The sequence below is a fragment of the Solanum verrucosum genome, unplaced genomic scaffold (assembly GCF_900185275.1).
Source record: "Solanum verrucosum unplaced genomic scaffold, falcon-dt-bn FXZP01000261.1, whole genome shotgun sequence".
Lineage (NCBI taxonomy): Eukaryota > Viridiplantae > Streptophyta > Magnoliopsida > Solanales > Solanaceae > Solanum > Solanum verrucosum.
This window is the reverse complement of record NW_026019969.1, coordinates 10,599,559-10,621,759: the sequence shown is the minus strand read 5'-3', so window position 1 is coordinate 10,621,759 and position 22,201 is coordinate 10,599,559. Positions and strand designations below refer to the sequence as shown.

At 31.5% G+C, this 22,201-nt stretch overlaps 3 protein-coding genes across 3 annotated transcripts; all 3 read left to right on the top strand.

Annotated features, from left to right (window-relative positions):
* Positions 1 to 239: 239 nt before the first annotated feature.
* Positions 240 to 3,335, top strand: LOC125815934 (ABC transporter G family member 1-like). The gene is made up of 8 exons (XM_049495511.1): positions 240 to 677; positions 749 to 828; positions 956 to 1,414; positions 1,535 to 1,621; positions 1,705 to 1,833; positions 1,916 to 2,107; positions 2,235 to 2,321; positions 2,424 to 3,335. Exons 1-8 carry the CDS (start codon positions 428 to 430, stop codon positions 3,138 to 3,140), a joined length of 2,001 nt encoding a protein of 666 aa, XP_049351468.1. The 5' UTR covers positions 240 to 427; the 3' UTR covers positions 3,141 to 3,335.
* Positions 3,336 to 14,921: 11,586 nt separating this feature from the next.
* Positions 14,922 to 17,600, top strand: LOC125815003 (ABC transporter G family member 1-like). The gene is made up of 8 exons (XM_049494425.1): positions 14,922 to 15,138; positions 15,215 to 15,294; positions 15,394 to 15,852; positions 15,959 to 16,045; positions 16,143 to 16,268; positions 16,460 to 16,651; positions 16,732 to 16,818; positions 16,899 to 17,600. The coding sequence occupies exons 1-8, from the start codon at positions 14,922 to 14,924 to the stop codon at positions 17,598 to 17,600; spliced, it is 1,950 nt and encodes a 649-aa protein (XP_049350382.1).
* Positions 17,601 to 18,274: 674 nt separating this feature from the next.
* On the top strand, positions 18,275 to 22,201 carry LOC125815935 (phospho-2-dehydro-3-deoxyheptonate aldolase 2, chloroplastic). Its single transcript, XM_049495512.1, has 5 exons — positions 18,275 to 18,912; positions 19,647 to 19,924; positions 20,058 to 20,334; positions 21,138 to 21,383; positions 21,763 to 22,201. Exons 1-5 carry the CDS (start codon positions 18,379 to 18,381, stop codon positions 22,012 to 22,014), a joined length of 1,587 nt encoding a protein of 528 aa, XP_049351469.1. The 5' UTR covers positions 18,275 to 18,378; the 3' UTR covers positions 22,015 to 22,201.

The window sequence follows — 22,201 nt, the reverse complement described above, 5'->3', positions numbered from 1 at the left end:
GCTTAAACAGTTATTGCTAAACCTATTATATTATACATAGTAATGAAAGAAAGCGACTTCCCTACTGGTTACGAATTACTAAAGATATCTGACCATCTCTACCATGGTCCCAAACTTCATGAAAGAAAAAAAATTATTCAAATCAAAGAAGCAAGAGTTGACAAGAGTGAATAAAAAAAAGAAAAATGAGAGTTAGGATGAGAACGAGCCATTAATAGCTGAAAATGCAGACTCCAAAGAGAAACATAAATGAGTTGGTTCCCTTGAACTGTTTGTAATAGTAAGATATTTTTTGACATATTATCTCATTAAAGCCCTAGCTGACAAAGACGACTACAACCTCTTTAAATACCCCATACCTTTTGCATGAAAAAGAAATAAACCACCTTTTAGTCTTTGTATTTCTTACAAATTTTCACGGTATTGCATGGCTTCTGTAAATTTGGATATGGAGTTGCAGGAAGTAGAGTTGAATAATGCTGAGAAAGGACAAATGGGATCAAAAAGTGGAGGCGTTTTCTTGACTTGGAATGACTTATGGGTTACTGTTAGCACTAAAAAAGGTGGAAGCAAATCCATACTTAAAGGTCTCACTGGCTATGCTCGACCTAGTGAGCTCTTGGCCGTTATGGGTCCTTCTGGCTGTGGCAAATCTACACTTCTCGATTCCTTAGCTGGTAAATATTATTATTGTTACTATATCTCTTAGAAAATGATGCATATAACTGACCTGATGGGCACCTCCCAGGGCGACTGGATTTCAGCACGAGGCAGAGCGGGGAAATTCTGATCAATGGTCACAAACAGAAACTTTCGTATGGAACATCTGTAAGAAATTAAAATCTTCAGCTGAATGCCGCATGCACTACTCATTTTGTTTTCCTTTTTTCACATTAACATTATTATATTTTTTTTATTAGCATGCATGGTAATGTTCTTTATCCTATAAAATCAGGCATATGTGACTCAAGATGAAACTCTGTTAGCAACACTAACAGTTCAAGAAGCAGTTTACTACTCTGCACAACTCCAACTCCCAGTTTCCATGACAAAATCAGAGAAAAAACAAATAGCAGAGCAGACTATTAAGGAGATGGGGTTGCAAGATGCAATGAACACAAGAATTGGAGGATTTGGTAATAAAGGAATTAGTGGAGGAGAAAAGAGAAGACTTAGTGTTTGCATGGAGATTCTAACGCGGCCAAAACTTCTTTTCCTTGATGAACCAACCAGCGGCCTCGACAGTGCTGCATCTTATTACGTGATGAGCGGAATTTCACGTCAAAGAGAGGGAAGAACCATTATTGCATCTATTCATCAGCCAAGTGCTGAAGTTTTCAACCTTTTCCACAGTTTATGCCTTTTGTCTTCAGGAAGAACCGTATATTTTGGACCTGCTAGTGCAGCAATTGAGGTATATATATATATATATATTCATTATTCGACTATCAACTTGCAAAGTAATATAATGGGCATATAATACAAGTGATATACGTAATGATTTGATTAGTTTCTATGTTTTTTGTTATGATAGTTTTTCACGAGGAACGGTTTCCCTTGCCCATATCTTCAGAACCCATCAGATCATTTTCTTAAAACAATAAACAAGGACTTTGATGAGGTAATTATTAATGTTTCCTCTTTCTAAGAGAAACCAATTAATGTTACCCTTTTATTAAATTATATCTTGGTTCCTATTTAAAGGATATTGAACAAGGCTCAGCTGGAGGAAGACGACCAACAGAAGAAGTTATAGACCTTCTCATAAATTCATATAAATCATCAGAGGGATATCATGAAGTTCAGAGCCATGTTGCAGAAATATGTCATCAGGTAATTGAGAAAGAGTTAACCCCCAAAATGGAAAGGAGATGAGAAAAGAGTCTCTCTAATTGCATCCATTAAATATTTTCAGGGTGGTGAAATGTTGAAAAAAAGAAGCCATGCTAACTTCAAGACGCAATGCCTTGTTCTTACAAGGAGGTCAACTGTGAACATGTTTCGTGATCCAGGCTACTATTGGATGAGATTCGTTGTTTATGTCGCCATTGCTTTAAGTCTTGGCTCCATCTACTATAATGTTGGCTCAAACTATCGGTCAGTTGAGGTATAGATAGACAGAACACAGATAAGGAAACACCAATTAAATTTTAAAACTTAATTTCTAAGTACTTTTCAGTTCTTCTTGACGTGCACACAATTTATGGATCATAACACGGACTTGGATATTGCAGGAAAGAGGTCTAATGGTTGCTTTCGTAGTTTCATTTATGACATTTATGACGGTCGGTGGATTCCCTTCATTTGTGGAGGAAATGAAGGTAGTATCATTTTCTCTTTAAGTTAAAACAATTAACGAATTATATGATTTATTTTGTACTATCGTGAGTACTTAATTAACTGCTTGGACAAAAATACTGCAGGTATTTCAACGAGAAAATGTGAACGGGCACTATGGATGTTTTGCTTTTGTCATAGGCAACACACTTTCTTCTATACCGTACGTGCTACTAATATCATTGGTTCCAGGTGCCATTGCCTATTTCCTTGCTGGATTTCAAAATGGATTTGAGCACTTCATCTACTTTGCTTTGGTCCTCTTCATCAGTATGATGATAGTGGAGAGCCTAATGATGAACGTTGCAGCTATTGTACCGAACTTCCTAATTGGCATTGTAACGGGGGCAGGAATACAAGGACTACAAATACTAAGTGGTGGTTATTTTCAATTACCGAGTGAGTTGCCTAAAATACTTTGGAAATACCCACTATACTACATGTCCTTCCACAAGTATGCTTACCAAGGTATGTTCAAGAATGAATTTGAAGGACTAAAGTTTAGAGATGATATGTTTGGAAACAATCATATAATGAGGGGAGAAGTCATCTTGAGAGAAAGATGGCAAGCAGAAATGGGACACTCAAAGTGGGTAGACATGGTCATTCTGGTCGGTATACTAATTTTGTATCGTCTGGTGTTCTTCCTTATAATCAAGACAAAAGAAAAATTTGTGCATGCCAGAAAGACATCCACGTCAATTCTATCAAACCGAAGTACACAAATCATGGCTAAGTCCCTACCTGCCTCACCTCTCCATGGACTCACTCCACCACATGACACTCCCACCAACAATAGATGAACTAATAGTTAGTTCTTCTGTTTTCTACAAGATTTGACACTATATTTGGCTTCTTATTTCTATAATGTATCATTTTGTACTGTATTGTATTTTACCAACTGTTTTGTGGATGTAATGTTTGAATAGACTATAGCGTTTGATGATGTAACACTCTTTCCTTTTTGGTCTATAAAAGAAATAGCACTTTACCTTTAACTTCTCATTTTATGATTAACGAAACAATTTATAGCCACAGAAACTGGAACCAAGAGAATAGTAGTATTTTTATTTTATTTTACTCTATCGTATTGTTAATAACTTATAAGCTTACTATAATACTGGATTTACAACTATATTTCTCTGTTCCTTGAGAAATTTACTAAGATTATTGGAAGATGAGAAAGCAATAGTTGGCTAGAGAGTAATTAAAATCCGCAATCTATTCGATTTGGCCAATACTATATTCTGTAAAATAAGAGCAATTTCCATAAGTATAATAGGTTTATACAGAGATGCATATGATAATTTCATCATTCTAGATTGCTAGAGGTAAGCCAAAACCTAATTAAAGAGGGAATAACAGAAAGTGTACCTGATTATCGGACCAATCAAAATCAGATTGAAGATAGGCCAACGCCTTCCTCTGAATTCTCGGAGAATGAGACGAAACCTGAGCCCTAATTCCATGATCGAATTCAGAAGAGGGCAACAGCCAACAGGAAGAGGAGTAGCGTAACGAAAAAGCGCACAAGTCTGGGGACATACATGAAAAGGATTAAATTTCACCCCTTACTTGGTAAATTGTTTATATTTTACTCTTTGTTTAGCGAAATTCAATTTAGACACTTATTAATATTTCAATTGATCATCAAAAATATAGTAGTAATCACTTATTTTATGGACAGTTCTATCACTTACCATCCAAATAAGGTAGGTAGATTTTAATATCATCGGGAAAAGAATTATTAATGGATCATGAAAATTTTGATGCTCCGTCGATCATTTCTCATGTTAAACAAGCTATGGAAATTTAGATTTACTCTTACGATTAGAGTGTTTGCTTCCTAGCTAGACTGCAAACATAAATGAGAATTAAGCATAGCGTTTCCTAGCACACAATGCAAGAGTAAGTTGTTTCACATTTTCACTCGAGAAGAAAAATATATGATAAAGTATTTCATTAAAAAATTAACTTCAATTTCACTTATGATGTCTAGTTCATTTAATTCATGATACCTTAATTTAATTTATTCATTATCAACTTGTAATTATTTTATTCATCTATTTAGTTTCACTCATAAGCTTGGATATTATTTTATTTCACTTATCTACCTCAATTATTTCATCCACTATATTCAATTTATTCATTTTCAACTATTAATTATTTTATTTATTGATTTCATTTTACTTATGGTGCCTTATTCATTTTCAACTATTAATTATTTTATTTATTTATTTCATTTTACTTATGGTGCCTTATTCATTTTATTTATTGTATCTCAATTTAATTTATCAAATTTCAATCGATATTGGTTTATTAATCCATTTTAATTCACTCATAATAGCTTATCCATTTGATCCAATATCTCTCGAGTTACAATACAAATAAGTCAAGTAATTGAAATATTTACATGAAACCTTTGTTAATCAACATGAAATAAAGGGCAGTTTTGTGTGAAGTTCGCATACAAGTTTCTATAACAAATTCGAATCCCTCATTATATTAATAAGAACCAGAACGAGTAAAACTTTAGAATCGTAATTGTAATATTCAAATTATTAAATTACTATGAATAAAAATAGAGATGAAAAATGTAAACTCTAAAAGTATAGAAAGTAAAATCATACTATACTTTCTACTCAATAATTGGCATAAACCTACTTTTCATGGAATATGCTTTGAGAAAATTTCATAAATAATAAACATAACAGACATAATAAGGCTCTATAGCTATAATTTTGATAATTGTGCTACATAGCTATAATTTTGCGATGGAGGATGTGGTTTGTATATTTTTGTCTATTTGAATATACAAATAAAATATGTATATACAAATTCTGTATTTATACATTTAGGAATTTTTCAGAACCCCGTTTGTATATTTCGCTTGCCAACATACAAACAGGGTAATTTATAATGATTTTTTCATAAATCGTATACAAATAGCTAGGGTAAGCATATCCAAAATTTTGGATTTATATAATCAGGAACCGAATTATACAAATTCTGAATTTATACAAATCAGACAAATTATACAAATCAAGCAAATAGCAATAATTGGAAAAACTGTAGCTGCGAATTATATATTTTTTAAAATTATAGCTATAGTACCTAATATAAGCTAATTTTTGGATCGCGCACATAGTATTGGACTGCTTTGCTATAATTGATCTCGGCCAATTCATAACAGTTTCATGCTTTGTGCACAAAAGTTAGAACACTGCACTTATGGCAATTTCCAAATAGACGGCACGATGAATTTTGGTTTACCAACGAAAGTAGATATATATAAAATTTAGCATGTTCCATTTTGAAAAATAATTCAACTAAATTATACTTTAAATTTACTTTTTAGATTATTTTTTAAAAATTCTTTGACTTATAGATTCAGATTATTGCCTTCTAGAAAAGTATACGGAAATATTTTTTTTTTAAAAAAACTTTCCTTCTATTGATACGTTTTTCTTCTCTTAAACAATCTAGTGAGTATTATTTTTGTTACTAGAAAGAGTTTCTTTCTCCTAATTGTTATTACTTGAAATTTGAAAAGTTGGTTAAATTCTGGGGATATACTTAATCTAACAAAAATATCTTAAAGGATAATATCCTTTAACACGTCTCAAATTTCAAGTTTAGCTATTGTTTTAATATTTATTTTTCGTAGTTAATTTTTGTTATCTCTCCCTGTATTTGTTGTATTCTTTACTCAACTAATACAATTTGTGTCAACTGCATTTATTTGCGTAAAGAATATAATGTGTATCATAGTATTCGTTTGGACACCAAATACAACTAAGACAAAATTAAAGGGCAAACCACATAAATCACACTAGTTTAGGTCTTAATTACTAAGATTCTCAATAGTTTCAAATATTACTTCTTATACCATATTTTATGCTTAGGATACATGAGTCTGAATCCATGAGATACATACAGTATCTGCCAAATTTTAAAATTGAGATACAAAATTTATTTATTTAAATTAATTGGTTGGAACTGATTTTATTAATTAGAGGAGTAATTTAGAATTTTCAAAATGCATAGATAATTAATTTCATTTTATTATTCTTTGAAATAGTAAATTCATTAATATTATTAATATAAGATAAAAAACATGTATATCTTGGTAACACAATTTGATTAATTTCAAATTATTACTAAATAATAAATTCATTAATTTGATGTATCTATATCAATATATGATGTATCCAACAGACTAAACACTTAGATACATGAGTGTCCCGCAAGTACATTCATATGTATCATAGAAGTATCTAGCATTAATTTCATGTATTTGTTATAGGTATCTAGTATTAATTTTATGTATCTATTTATATATATATAACATTAATTTCATGTATCTTTTATATGTATCTAGTACTAATTTGATGTATCACGTATCAATTGCATATGTTATATCCAAAAACATGTATCTCAAATACATAGTAAGCATATACATCTAATTATGTGTATCTAAATATGGAATATACAAAAAGAAGAAGCATATACATCTAATTATGTGTATTTAAATTTCATACGTTATATCCAAAAACATATATCTCGAATACATAATAACCATATACATTTAATTATGTGTATCTAAATATGAAATGTAGTTGAATCACATGAATTTAGGAACAAATCACGACTGCAGAGTATCTGTCGTATCATTAATATCATTGTGTTGTTAAAAATCATGTATCCGAAATTTAATGGTGGATACATATACATGGTCAGACACCCCATTACTAAAAATACAACTCAGATCTTAATTAAGATTACTACTTATTGGATACACATGTTTCAAGGACTATATCAAAGTAATATTGGTACTACCAAATCCATGTCATGGTAACCAAGAAAGCCTTAGAAGAACACCAGCAAACAAAAACTCTCTACAATACTCTGTTTGATTCTTTTGCGTTGTGGCATAACATAATCAAAACTAAGATCCATTTCTTCCGGAGACAAACAATCAAGACCCACTCTGAATTAAAGTTTTCTCTGTAGCAGTTACTTTGATTTGATCTAGTTATAAATGAACAATACAAAATAATATTTGGATTCAGGAGAATTTGTCGGCCATGGTGATGATATCTTGAGAAGAAGAGAGTAGATTAGCTATTGTTGGAATGAAATTGTACGATGAAATTCCTGAATCATAAAGGAGGAGACATAATTGAGTGATAAATATGAGAGAGGAGAATTAAGAGATAGTGGTTGATTTAGAGTGAAAGAGTTAATTAAACAGATAATTAATCAATCCTAGTTTTAAAGTATGTGGGTATCTAATAATCTAATTGTATCTTCAAATAATATATTAATATATGGTATAAAATATTAAAAGTGGTAATATATGTAATTGTTTGAAAGTAAAGATAATATTAGTATATATAGTAGTGATGTATGTCTAATAAGGTAGTTTATCCAAAATTAAGAAGGAAAAATTACTGAAATACACGTCTTATGTTTCCCTTATTTTCAATATCCCCTTCTATTTCTAAAAACCTCTAAAATCCCTTATTTCTTTAATGTATCCGAGCTACATATTATGTATCCGGTTTATTTTATAATGTATCTGAGCTACATATTATGTTTCCGAGCTACATATTATGTATTTGGTTTATGTTATAATGTATTTGAGATACTCCTTAATGTATCCGAGCTACATATTATGTATCCGGTTTGTGTTACTTTTAAGGGATTAATATAATTACAAACTAAAGAGGGATAGATTGTAATTTCATATTAAAACTATGTGAATCCTAAAATTTACCCAATTAAAAATACAAGAATGGGCACCATTGCACAAGTGGATTTGACTTATTGTAAAAAAAAAAAGAGATTTTGAAATACAATTTTTGGGCCAAGTCTAAATATTAGATGCTCACTGGAAAAATAGACACATGGTTGGTTCGGTAGGCTGGACGTGCATACGTAGTTTTGAAATATAATTTTATTATTGTTTTATACTCTTTTATTTGGTTATTAAATTTTAGATAAATTAAATCAGAATTAATAATTAGTATCTAAATAAGTTAAATGGAGTGTGGAATAATAATATTGAAATTAGATAAAATGATAAAAATAACAAAAATACTCTTAAAATCCCGCAAACTCTTCTTCTACTAAAATAAGGTGGGAATATTTGTTTTTCTTTCTTACTGGTAAACAAACAATTTATTCTTATAAATTATATAATGCATGTTATTTTCAATACAACAAACAAATTCATTAATAAAAAAATAATACCAAAATAATCAATCTCAGCATAATTTATTTTCAAATCAAACGACCCCTTTTTAAGTATTTGATTATTGAGATGAAAAGATCCAAATTATTTTCCACAATATTATTTAAAATCAAACAACTTATTCTTTACTTTTGAATATGAATCATAATGACCCTCACAAGAGAGCTTCGTTTTATGGACAACAGGGGCGGCTGGTAAGGCTTAAAAAAAAGTCTTTTGTCTTAGGCCCTCAATTTTAGGGGGTCCCATTTTTTAGTTAATTAGGTAGGATTAAATTTTAAAAAAATAATATTAGAATTAAGACAATAAATGCAAAGGCCCCATTTTTTAGTTAATTAGGAAGGATTAAATTTAAAAAAAAATTGTTAGAACCAAGACAACGAATACAAAACGGCTCAATGAAGAGATAGTATGATAGATATGACTATAACTTTTGACTTTTCAATAAAAAGTTGTGTACTTTTTTTTTTAATGTACAAGCTATCTTTTTTTTTTTACCTTATTTTTTTTCTAATTTTATTTTTATATATTCTATCCTCCTCCCTTCTATTTCTTCTCACTTTCTTTTTTCTAATCTTACATCTCTCTCTCTTATTCAAAGCTTAAAAATTTACTCGTTCTATTGATAGTTTATATTTTAAATTTGGAGAAAACTATTTTGCAGCAGCCCGATTTATTTTTGGAAATCAAGTCTTCATAGCTTTTGAATTCGGTAATATCATTCTAATTTCTAATATTATTTTTGTTTTGTGTCTTATGTTTATTATATTTTTTATTTGATATTGTAAATAGTGTTTTAAAATATTTGTTAGATTTTGATGTCGCTATAGATCAATTAAGAGGTTTAGTTTCTTTTTTAAAACATATAGAGAAGAAGGATTTACAAGTACTATGATTTCGGCTAAGGAAATTGCATTAGAGATGAATATAAAACCTGTATTTCGTAAGAAACGTGTAATTTATAGAAAAAAACAATTTGATGAGAATGTTGATAATGAAATCACAAGATCTCTTGAAGAATAGAGTTGATTACTTCTTATACATAGTAGACAAAGCCATCTTTTCACTTCAAAATAGATTTGAACAATTTGAAGTATATGAAAATATTTTTGGTTTTCTATTTAGTGGGAAAAAATTGAGATCATTAGATGATGAGAATTTGAAAAAATATTGTCTTAAACTTGAATGTTCCTTAAAACATAATACTCACTCCGATATTGATGGTTTAGACTTATTTTCTGAATTAAAAGTGTTAAGGAAAATCATAAAAGTAGAAGACAATACTCTAATTGAGATACTCAATCAAATAAAAAGACTTGATTCTTTTCCAAAATTAAAAATAATAAAATATTATCTAAGATCGATAATGTCTCAAGAAAGATTAAGTGGTTTGACTATATTATCGATTGAAAAAGAATTATTAGAAGAGATTGACTGCACAAAAATTATTAACAACTTTGCATCTCAAAAAGCTAGAAAAATAGATTTAAAATAAAAATATTTATAATTTTTTTTTTTTTAAGCCTCTGGTTTGATTTTGGCCTTAGGCCACCGACGGGTTTGAGCCGCCCTGATGGACAAAATGGATTTTTTCTAACAGTAGGGACACGAATAGACCTAATGTCACAACAAACATTCTCTACTTTTTGCTAACTAAAAGTCAAATGTTGCCCAAATTAATGTAGGCCGACTATTAATTTTCATTTGATCCAAAATATCTTGTAAAGAGAGGACTCGTTCAATGACAGTTACGCTACAATAAAAGCAAAAAGATTGTACAAACGGAATATAATTATTTTGAAATAATTTTAATTTAAACAATTAAAAGAGAATTAATTATCACTTTTCAACTTTGCCTTTAATATTAATTATTCTATAATTAAGAGATATGTTTATATAAATAAAGACTAAGGAATTAATAAGGAATATATTGGTCAAACAATACTCCTTATTAGTTTTTTCTTAAGTTGTATCAGACCTTATCATGACAATTAAAATAAAATGGAGGGAGTAGTAATGTTCCTTATTAATTCTCATTTTATTAGCGTTATATTAATGTTTTACCCTACAGATGAATTTTTGTTTGTTAGAATAAAGAGCTATTGCTTTTACAGCTTATATTATTGGTTAAGTGATTATGGTTCCATATGTATTTATCTTTTTTCTTAAACAGTCTCTAAGTACTACTATTGCCTAGATTTTTTGATTACGTAATGGGGATTTGATTAAGAATGTTGATCATAATATATATCCTCTTTGACATTGCTAGAGAAAGACAAGTTTTGATTTTTTGAAGTTGATTTTTAAAATTTGAGGTGTAAAATAAATGAAATATACCATAAAACCTAATTAATGCTCCGATTGTGAAAACCAAAAGAAATAAGAAGAAAAAAAATTAAGGGTGGGGTGGGTGGGAGTTATGTAATTCAAGATATTATTTTCCAAATTCAAAATATTAAAAGGGTAAAGTGGACATTACACTTATCTATATATAATTACTCTCTCAAGAAACAGAAACCTACGACAAATATAGAGTGTTTAATTTGGAATCATTTAATTGAAGAAAGCGGCTCTAACTGTATGTTTAATCAAAACTTTAAATCACACTTGGTCATTAAAGTTTAATTCCTGATTAATGTTCCTGTCGGAATCATTTTTAACTAGAAAAGCGGCTCCTAACTGTGTGTTTAATGTATTTGGTAGGAAGGAAAATGATTTCGACCAAAATATTTTATAATTGGTTCTTTTAGTTATATTTTAGTATTTGGTAATAAGAAATAAAATATTATTTTAAGAACATTTATATGTTATGTAGCAAAAAATATGAAAGGAATAGGAATGGGAAGTGGGGGTTTGGGGTGGGATGGTTAAGGGGTGAGCGTTTGGTGGGGAGGAGACAATAAATTTGGAAGGTCACTTATGCAACTTACTTTTTCTACTTCTGTTGGAAAAGTCATTTTCCTCATTTTTTAAGTAGTTTTTTTTTTCTATAAGAAAAAAATAATTCCAAATATTTTGTTCGACTAGACATAAAAAATTGAAAAATATTGTCTGAAAAATCTTATAACACCTATTAAAGTTTAACTTATATATATTGTTAATGTAGTTTGTAAAGTATTTTTATGGGAGAACCATTTTTTGTAGTTCACTTATAATTTACCCTTTTTAGTTTTATTCCATTTACAATCTCTTAGAGTTTTTAAAAATATTGAAAAAATGAAAGTTATAATTCATGTTAATTAAGGGTTATCTTTGACATTTTAAATTTACATGCAATGATTCTATTCATTTTTAATTGTTGATTTAAGATCAGGATAAATTTCTTTCCTAAAAGAGATATTGATTCCCAAACCCAAAAAAAAACAAAAAAAAAAGGAAAGATTCCCAAACCCATAAAGGTAAGGGAACTAAGTAAGGATTTTAACTAATATGCACGGATGGGGTAATTTTTTTTAACATTATCAGGTAATTTAATCTGCAAAAATTGATTATTCTTGTAATTTAATCTATTTTAAAACACATTTCACTCATTTCCATTCTCTCTCCCCCTTCTTTGTTAGATTCTTACTTCAATTTTTATTTTTGTCTCTGTTTATATGTTATATTTGGTTTTTCAAGAATTACTTAGATCAATTATTAAGTTCTAGATATTATGGAGTGAATTACACCATCAATATGTAATTGAAAATTACTTCTTTGTTGCACTTAGGGAAAATTTAATTCTTGAATGGAAGCTGGTGGATTAGTCTAATTTCTCAAAAATAAATTATGATTTTTTATGGATTATTTTATACAAAAGAAATTGTTGTATGAAGAGCCACTACAAAGAATATCATTTGCCTCCTTCAATGGTTTGAGAAAACAAAAAGAGAATATACGCATATATTTTTGGTACACGATAAAAATATTTGGGTAGAATAAGTAGAGTCTAAATTACCTTATTCTACTATTTTTAATTAATAATTTATTTATTTTTAAATAATTTTTTTTGAGAATTTGACTTACAACAAGCTTTAAAATACCTGATTGTGTAAAAAAATCTACATCATCAATGTATATTAGTTAAACTCTTAAGTGATATTATTCAAGAAAGAGGAAATAAAATCAACGCCTTTTTTTAATATTCAAAATAAGTGAATTGTTCTAAGTTCAAGAAAATTATTGGAAATTTCTTTTATTATAAGACCAAAAAAAAGTTGTGGCACATGACTACCGTCTAATAAATCAATGAGATTAATTAGGTACGAATTAATCCTTAATCTGCGCCTGTCTCCAAGCTACCTACCTGTAACAATTCCTATTCGGTAATGTGCCTGAACTTGCTGAAATTGATAGCATGCATGCACAACGTTTTAATTAGATTGGGGTTTAAAGCCAATTTTTTTTAAAGGTTTCAATTTTTTTTCTCTACGTAGACATATATAACTTGAATGACAATAACATACCCACTATTATCCTATAAGTGAGGTCTGCAAAGAATTTGATGTACAGTAAGAATGTAATCAACAAAAATATTCAATGGAAAAATATAATATAAAGCTAGAATAATAAAATCTGATTCAAGAATTTAATATAGTGATATCGAAAAAGTATAGTGCTAAATATGATGAGTTGATATAATGATATCAAAATAGTGTTGTATAGCTTCAATATAATGATAACTTGTTACAATGCTTGAAAATTGAAATATGAAAAATGACATAAAAGAGAAGAGTTGATATTTTCGATAACAGACAACCAGTGGCGTAACTAAGATTTTTATGAAGGGTGTCCAAATAATACATAAGTAATTTTTTTTTTTGATGAATGGATGCATTGAAAAAATTAAAATTGAACTACATAACATTAATATTACTTTTTTTTACGAATAAATGTTCCAAAATTTTAAAAATCAAACTGCATGATATTGAACATTAATGTTTGTGTTTAATTCAATATAAAGTGAACAAACAAAGCAAAAAAAAAAAAAAAGGAGGGGGGGGGGGGGGGGGGAGACATTCAAGCTTTCACTAATCTATAGTGATGACAACAATAACGAGACACAAATAATGGAAGCAAAATCAAATGAAGTGTTCTTTTGTTCGCTTTTAGCAGCTTTATAGAAAAAGTTTAGAATTTGTTTATTAACTTTAAATTAAATAATTACATTTTAAATTTTAATGAAAAGTAATAAAAAGTCAAATTCATTGAAATTTCAATTAGCTACTAAACCTAGATTTCTAATTAAGAATGTAATTTAATTAGCTTAGACAATTAAAGAAATAAGTTACTCCCTCCGTCCCTATTTACTTGTCCATATTTCCTTTTTTAGATGTCCCTATTTACTTGTCCATTTTGACAATCAAGAAAGGACAAAAAAAAATTCCTATTATACCCTCATTTAAACTTCTTGAAAATTTAAACTTCCCCCAACATTGATTAGTTATCTTGAATAAATTTATTTTGAAATCATAATTAATAAGGGCAAAATTGTAACTTCACTATGCTAATTATTGTTGCCTTAATATGTGTGTCATTTCTAAAGTGGACAACTAAATAGGGACGGAGGGAGTAATGAATAATAAAATAAAAGTGTTCTAACCCGCGCCTTCAAAGTAAGGAGGAGAGCCTCACACCGTTGGACCATAGCATCTTGATTTGTTCAAGATGTCCAATCTATTAACTTTAACCGTTACCAGTAACATTTTACTTATATATATGGTATAATTTTTCGACGAAGGGTGTCCCTCGGGACACTGTAGCTCCGCCCCTGCAGACAACAAGATTTTTGTACAATACAAACGGTTTGACTGTTTGGGAAACTAAAAAATATTACCACTTTCAACTAGAAAGTTGTGAGTTTAAGGCACCAATAAAGGAAAAACAAAATGGTGGGAGATCCTAGAAAGCAATCATAAAAAAGAAAGGAAAGAATAAAAAAGGAAAATATAAGAATAATAATGTGAGTTCATGTTAGTAATTAGAATATAAATGAAACAACAAAATTATAGTCACATGTGAAAGAATACTACAATTTACCTAAGAGCTATTTTATTTTTCAGTTATTATTATTATTATTATTATTATTATTATTATTATTATTATTATTATTATTATTATATATATATATAAATTACATTTTTAGAAAATAAAAAAAAAGTCTACAAGACATTACTTTAGTGGTCGGCTTAGCATGCATGACCTACTTTTACATATATAAAATAGACATGTTATTGAATACTAATTGTATATCAATTTAAACTTGAGATTTTCCTCCTATATATATGTAAGCATATAAACTAGTTTCCTTACTATTTTTCTTTGCTACGTAGTATATTTTTATATGGAGATGTGGCAGAATATCCGAATTGGAAAGGTGGAGGATGAAGAATTGAATGAAGGTGTTTTCTTGACATGGAATGACTTGTGTGTGTCTGTTTCCATTAGTAGAATTGGAAGCAAAAACATAATTGAAGGTGTCACTGGCTATGCTCGACCTAGTGAACTATTGGCTGTAATGGGTCCTTCTGGCTCTGGCAAATCTACACTTCTCGACGCGTTAGCTGGTATCTATGTTCAAATTTGATATGTATGTTTAGTTATCTTCGCAAATTAAAACATGTATATATGCTAATTGATCAGGGAGACTGGATTTCAGCACGAGACAGAGTGGGGATATTCTAATCAATGGTCACAAGCAAAAACTTTCTTATGGAACTTCTGTAAGTTAAAAATCTTAAATTATACTGCAACTGTCCTGCTGCACCGTTAAACTCTGTGTCAAGTCAAAATATGTTAATTTCTTCATCGTACAAAATCAGGCATATGTGACTCAAGATGAAACTCTGATAGCAACGCTAACAGTTAAAGAAGCTGTTTATTACTCCGCGCAACTACAACTTCCAGATTCAATGTCAAAATCAGAGAAAATACAAATAGCAGAACAAACTATAAAGGATATGGGGTTGCAAGATGTAATGAACACGAGAATTGGAGGATTTGGTAATAAAGGAATTAGCGGAGGAGAAAAGAGGAGACTCAGTATTTGCATTGAAATTCTAACGAGACCAAAACTTCTTTTCCTTGATGAACCAACCAGTGGCCTAGACAGCGCTGCATCGTATTATGTGATGAGAGGAATTTCACGCCAAAGAGGCGGAAGAACCATTATTGCATCGATTCATCAGCCAAGTGCTGAAGTTTTCAGTCTCTTTCACAGTTTGTGCATTTTGTCTTCAGGAAGAACTGTGTATTTTGGACCCGCGAATGCAGCAATTGAGGTATAAGCTTATAAAGTTTATTGGTCATTTTTAAACGATGTCGCAACTGTGAAAAGAATCTACATTTGTTTGCTCTGTTTTTAATCTCTGCCTTTTGGTATTGTAGTTTTTCAGGACAAATGGTTTCCCTTGCCCACTTCTTCAGAATCCGTCTGATCATTTTCTTAAAACAATAAACAAGGATTTTGACGAGGTAATTAAATAGTGTATCCATATTTTTTTCCCAATAATTCTTGGAGAGGGCAAAGTTTGCATTTTAACTGAATTTATTAATTTTGCCCTGTTGATAGGATATCGAACATGGTTTAGCTGGAAGAATGCCAACAGAAGAAGTGGTAGATTTTCTCATAAATTCATATAAATCATCCGAGGAATACGATAAAGTTCAGAATCAGGTTGCAGAAATATGTCAACAGGTAAGCAAAAGGGATAAAGCATGACAAGGGGGGAGTCTGGAGTTGAAATTTATGAATTGATACTAAGTTAATCTACAATAATAACTGAGTTCACAGTCAAATATTTTTAGATATTAGTGAACTTGTAACTAGTATCCGCTCTGTTTGTATGCACATGATGAGAATCACTCTTAACATTATTTATTTTCCAGGGAGGTGAAATATTGGAAAAAAGAAGTCATGCAAATTTTATCACGCAAAGCCTTGTTTTGACAAGGAGATCATCTGTGAACATGTTTCGTGATCTTGGCTACTACTGGATGCGATCTGTGTCTTATGTCATCCTTGCTTTAGGTCTTGGCACTATCTACTATAACGTTGACTTAAGTTATCGTTCAATCGAGGTATAAACAATAGATATAAGAAATCAGAAGAATTTTTAGTACTACTACTAAACGATGATCATGAACATGACATTTTCCAGGAAAGAGGTCTAATGGTGGCTTTCGTTGTTTCATTCATGACATTCATGACAGTCGGTGGATTCCCTTCATTTGTGGAGGACATGAAGGTATATATATAATCATTAATTCCATCATCACAACCAACTAATTTCTCTGTTAAATCATTCGTCACAACTATTTAATTCAGGTATTTCAAAGAGAAAACTTGAACGGACACTATGGTTCTTCTGCTTTTGTGATTGGCAACACCGTTTCCTCCATGCCCTATTTGTTATTGATTTCACTAGTTCCAGGTTCCATTGCCTATTTCCTCACTGGATTTCAACCTGGATTCGAGCATTTCATCTACTTTGCTCTAGTCCTCTTCATTAGTATGATGATAGTCGAGAGCCTAATGACTAACGTTGCAGCTATCGTGCCTAATTTCCTCATGGGCATTGTAGTAGGTGCAGGAATACAAGGATTGATGATATTAAGCGGCGGTTTTTTCCAGATACCTAACGAGTTACCTAAAATTATTTGGAAGTACCCGTTATACTACATTTCGTTTCACAGGTATGCTTACCAAGGCATGTTTAAGAATGAATTTGAAGGATTATTTTTTACAGCTAATGTCAATGGAATCAATGTTACTATTAGCGGAGAAGACGTATTGAGAGAAAAATGGCAAGTAGAAATGGGCTACTCAAAATGGGTAGATCTTGCTATTTTGGTAGTTATATTGATTTTGTACCGTATGGTATTCTTCTTGATTGTTAAAACGAATGAAAAATTTGTGCACGCAAGGAAAACATCCACATCAGTTTTATCAAAGAAAAGTAGGCAAATCATGGCCAAGTCCCTACCTGCCTCACCTCTCCATGTTGACATTCTCACCAACAGTAGTTGAATTAGGAGTTGTATTTTCATGTTTGTATCATTTTGTACTGTATTGTATTTTGTTGTTTACATTTCATGGACTCTAGTAGTTCGTTAATTAATTGAATGAATGTTTTTCAAACTTTATAAGTCATTGTTTTAGTACATGAAATTTTGTTTAGAGAATTAAGAGTGAGATGACAAGGGAAAGTTAAAAAATAATAGGACTATAAGAGTAGAAAAAAAAATTAACTTTAATTTTATTTTTTTATTTTTTTATTTTAAATTAATACATATATTGCATTAAAATTTAAATGTTCAGACCAACAAGATTTCAGTAAAGTTTTTGTATGTGTCAAAATATTTTTAATTCTTAAATTTTATATTCAGTTAATTATTGCAATGGAGAAAAGGACTATAGATTACTAAAAAGATTAATAAGACATACGAATGTCAAAATAAGGTAAAGGGATAATAAATGCTAACTTCTCGATTTCGACTAAGATATGAAAAGAAATTGTTAGGAAGTCCGTATTCAAAAATGAACTCTACGATGAATGAATCTGAATTAGTTGTGCTTTGAACTTTGCGGATTAGAAAAAAGAATTATTAGAAATGTTGTATACATACAAAAATAAATTTAGAATACATTAATTTAAATTAATCGAGATTCAATATAGATAAGAAATACATATTTGGACATACCCAAAAAACAACTGTTTAGTTCTAAACAAATTCAGGTATCTTTGTTCACTGAACGGTTATTCAATTCTCTTTGTATTCCCCAATCCCAACCCAAACACAAAAAAATGGCTCTGGCAGTCGCCACCGCCGGCGGCAACAGGGGTGGCTCAGCCCTCCCCAATTCGTGCCTTCAAGCCCCAAAGTCTTCACCTTTACAGAAACCCATCTTCTTCTCTTCCTTTCCCAAAATAACAACCCCGTCAAACTCCAAAATCAAGCCAAGAATCAAACCCATCTCAGCCGTTCAATCTCCACCCTCAACAACAGCAAAAACTGCTCAAAACCCAGAAGGAAAATGGAGTCTTGAAAGCTGGAAATCGAAGCCGGCTTCTCAGCTCCCTGAATACCCTGATAAGGTAAAGCTGGAATCAGTTCTTGATACCCTTTCGACGTATCCCCCAATTGTATTTGCTGGGGAAGCTAGGAATCTTCAAGAGAAATTGGGCGAAGCTGCTCTTGGGAATGCTTTCTTGTTGCAGGGTGGTGATTGTGCTGAAAGCTTTAAGGAATTTAGTGCTAATAACATTAGGGACACTTTCAGAGTCATCTTGCAGATGGGCGTTGTGCTTATGTTTGGTGGTCAAATGCCTGTAATCAAGGTGATTTTCTCTTTGAGTTAATTACTTCATAGCTAATGTTTGTACTAGTCATCGCCCAACGGTGCGATCCTTATAAAGAATTCATTGGAAGAGATTAATAATTTCTGGTGGTTTGCATGATCACATGGCATATGGAGTTTGGTCCCACAGGTGGTCTTTGTCTGTGATATATACAATTTTATAGAACTTGGTCTTAAGCTGTTCAAGCCCTTCAGGTGGTTTAATTAGTTGGTAGAGGGAAAAAATGTTATGTTTCCACACTAATTGACACTTAAATGATTAAATTTGACCTTGATTATAGTATCTGTAAAGTGAATTCTTTATTCCTTTTGATTGCTCTGGGACAGCTTTAGATAGTTGGCCTAGTACACAGAAACTGACGAGGATGTGCTTGAAATAAGTCAAATGATGCTTGTTGCTAATGATGAAAATGATATTTCAATTATTTGCTCCCTAGGCGGAATACTTGATTAAACTTTACTTTAGTCTGCTGCTTAGGTCAAGATTCCAATTATAATTAAGAAATTCTCTTGTTTGACTAATTATCCGAAATCTCGCATGCATATCAATCAGACGAATCAGCAACTGAATCTCGAAATTTAGAACCAGGTGTAATTTATTCATTTTAGCGGTTTCTGTGGCTGTAACAAAGATAGTTTTACTTTTGATTGTTGATTGATTCTATAAGCTGAGTTCCAAGATTTGGTTATTTATTCTTGTACTTTACTGGTTAGGTCGGTAGAATGGCAGGTCAATTTGCAAAGCCAAGATCTGATCCATTTGAAGAGAAGGATGGTGTGAAGCTGCCAAGTTACAGGGGAGACAATGTGAATGGCGATACTTTTGATGAGAAGTCAAGAATTCCTGACCCCCATAGGATGATTAGGGCCTATACTCAGTCTGTAGCTACATTGAACCTCCTCAGGGCATTTGCTACTGGAGGTTATGCTGCCATGCAGAGGGTTAACGAGTGGAATCTTGACTTTACTGATCGCAGCGAGCAAGGTGACAGGTATGTCTTCTGCTATGCTATATTTGTTACTTATCGAAAGAAAATGTTTGTCTTTTATTGGTTTTGTAGTCTGAATGTCCTTTTATTATAACTTCCATGACTAACAATTTTGTGAGCAATATGTTTCCCGTAGGTACCGTGAACTGGCTCACCGAGTAGACGAAACCATGGGCTTCATGACTGCTGCTGGGCTTACAGTTGACCACCCAATCATGACAACAACTGATTTCTGGACATCGCACGAGTGCCTTCTCTTGCCTTATGAACAAGCACTTACGAGGGAGGATTCAACTTCTGGTCTTTATTATGACTGCTCCGCTCATATGATTTGGGTTGGGGAACGAACAAGGCAATTGGATGGTGCTCATGTTGAGTTCTTGAGAGGAATTGCCAATCCACTTGGAATCAAGGTACAGTGCACTTATTTTTACTGCACTTTATTTTGTTGGAAAAAAGGAGTGTGGTAAGATATGCTAATTATGAAGGGCTCTGCAGAGTTTCTTGTAAGATGTGGAACAAATTTAATATTGACATCTGCATGTGATAAGGAGTTGAAGGGAAAGATGGAGAATGTGAATTATAGGTCATGCCTTAGAGATGCATTTAACTGTGCCTGGACCTTCGTCTATTCTTTGACAATCCACATGCTGAGATTTAACTTTTAGCCTGTGATTAGCAGTAAAAAGTCTAGAATGTTTGAATACTGGTTAACAAAAAGAGAAAACAAAGTTTTGGACTTATATTTTCTGAAAATTTAGGTCTTTCTCTATATGTAGTGTGAGTAGGATGGAGTTTATGATATCAATTTAACATATATATATATATTGAATAAGAGGTGGTATTAAGCTAAATTTGAGAGGAAAACATCATATCAAAGTTTAAAATTAAAGAAATATATAAATTTGAATTCTTGAAATCTTATCAATGATATTATTAGAAGAATGGTGTCAAGCATCTGAGATGTCCGAAAAAGTAAACAGAGTCATATAAACTGGGATGGAGAGAACAAATACCGACCAGAGTTAAAACGTTGAATGTAGTGTACAATTCTAGTATCCACCTCTTCATTTTCCTATGAAAACAATTACTGTATCACCAGATTTCAAGCTCCCTTAGTTTCCACGATATTAACCAGCTTGGAGTTTAGACATAGTTGGTTGACTGATTGATGGACGTACATGCTATATAAGCTACCTTTGTTTCAATATTGCAGGTGAGTCACAAAATGGATCCAAATGAACTAGTCAAGCTAATTGACATTCTTAACCCTCAAAATAGACCAGGAAGGATTACAGTAATCGCCAGGATGGGAGCTGATAACATGAGAGTAAAGCTTCCCCATCTGATCAGGGCTGTTCGCGGAGCTGGTCAAATTGTCACTTGGGTCAGTGATCCTATGCATGGAAATACCACTAAAGCCCCTTGTGGACTCAAAACGCGTTCATTTGACTCTATCCGGGTATGATGCTATTCTGCCTGCTTTATATACTTGCTTTATGTTCTCGTGGTATGTGAATTCTGCCGTATGTTTTTAAAAAATATTTATTTGCCACCCTTGACAATATAAGTAAAGTATTTCGAAACTGTTTTAGTAACCAAGAAACTATAGGAGAAGATCGCATGTCATTGAACATTCATGACAGCTTTGAGGTTGCATGCCATTGAATCTACATTTCGAAATAGTACAAGGGAAGAAATTAGTTGATAATAAGATCTAATAAACCCTTTACTAGTATAGGAAATTCTGTGACGTTATGCTTTTTATACGTACCGACTAGACTATCCTAGTGAATTTCTTTTCGCCATAGCTTATATTGTGATTGTGTGTATCCGTGTAGGCCGAGGTAAGAGCATTCTTTGATGTACACGATCAAGAAGGGAGCTATCCTGGTGGTGTGCATCTGGAGATGACAGGTCAGAACGTAACAGAGTGCGTTGGAGGCTCTCGAACAATTACTTACAATGATCTGAGCTCGCGCTACCATACACATTGTGACCCAAGACTCAATGCTTCTCAAGCACTTGAACTTGCTTTTATCATCGCCGAGCGCCTCAGGAAAAGAAGACTGGGACCTAAGTTCGGGTTCTAGAAACCATCTTACTCCCCTTCCCCTACTATTTACAGTTAGCGTCTGTGTAAAGAGGTATAAGTATAGTATGGCTAGATCCAATCTTATAGTAATATGAAACTTAAAACATGGAAAGGCTATTCCTCCAGTGTATATGTTAAGATGGATGCTGAAAGTTTGTGTATATATATAAATAATAACATCTTGG

Excerpts from the sequence above, each read along its gene's own strand:
- LOC125815934 (XM_049495511.1), top strand. The coding sequence starts at position 428 with ATGGCTTCTGTAAATTTGGATATGGAGTTGCAGGAAGTAGAGTTGAAT. Across the intron at positions 2,108-2,234 it reads CAAACTATCGGTCAGTTGAG|GAAAGAGGTCTAATGGTTGC; the intron begins GTATAGATAGAC and ends TGGATATTGCAG. Across the intron at positions 2,322-2,423 it reads CATTTGTGGAGGAAATGAAG|GTATTTCAACGAGAAAATGT; the intron begins GTAGTATCATTT and ends AAAATACTGCAG.
- LOC125815003 (XM_049494425.1), top strand. The coding sequence starts at position 14,922 with ATGTGGCAGAATATCCGAATTGGAAAGGTGGAGGATGAAGAATTGAAT. Across the intron at positions 15,139-15,214 it reads ACTTCTCGACGCGTTAGCTG|GGAGACTGGATTTCAGCACG; the intron begins GTATCTATGTTC and ends CTAATTGATCAG. Across the intron at positions 16,652-16,731 it reads TAAGTTATCGTTCAATCGAG|GAAAGAGGTCTAATGGTGGC; the intron begins GTATAAACAATA and ends GACATTTTCCAG.
- LOC125815935 (XM_049495512.1), top strand. The coding sequence starts at position 18,379 with ATGGCTCTGGCAGTCGCCACCGCCGGCGGCAACAGGGGTGGCTCAGCC. Across the intron at positions 18,913-19,646 it reads GTCAAATGCCTGTAATCAAG|GTCGGTAGAATGGCAGGTCA; the intron begins GTGATTTTCTCT and ends TTTACTGGTTAG. Across the intron at positions 21,384-21,762 it reads GTTCATTTGACTCTATCCGG|GCCGAGGTAAGAGCATTCTT; the intron begins GTATGATGCTAT and ends GTATCCGTGTAG.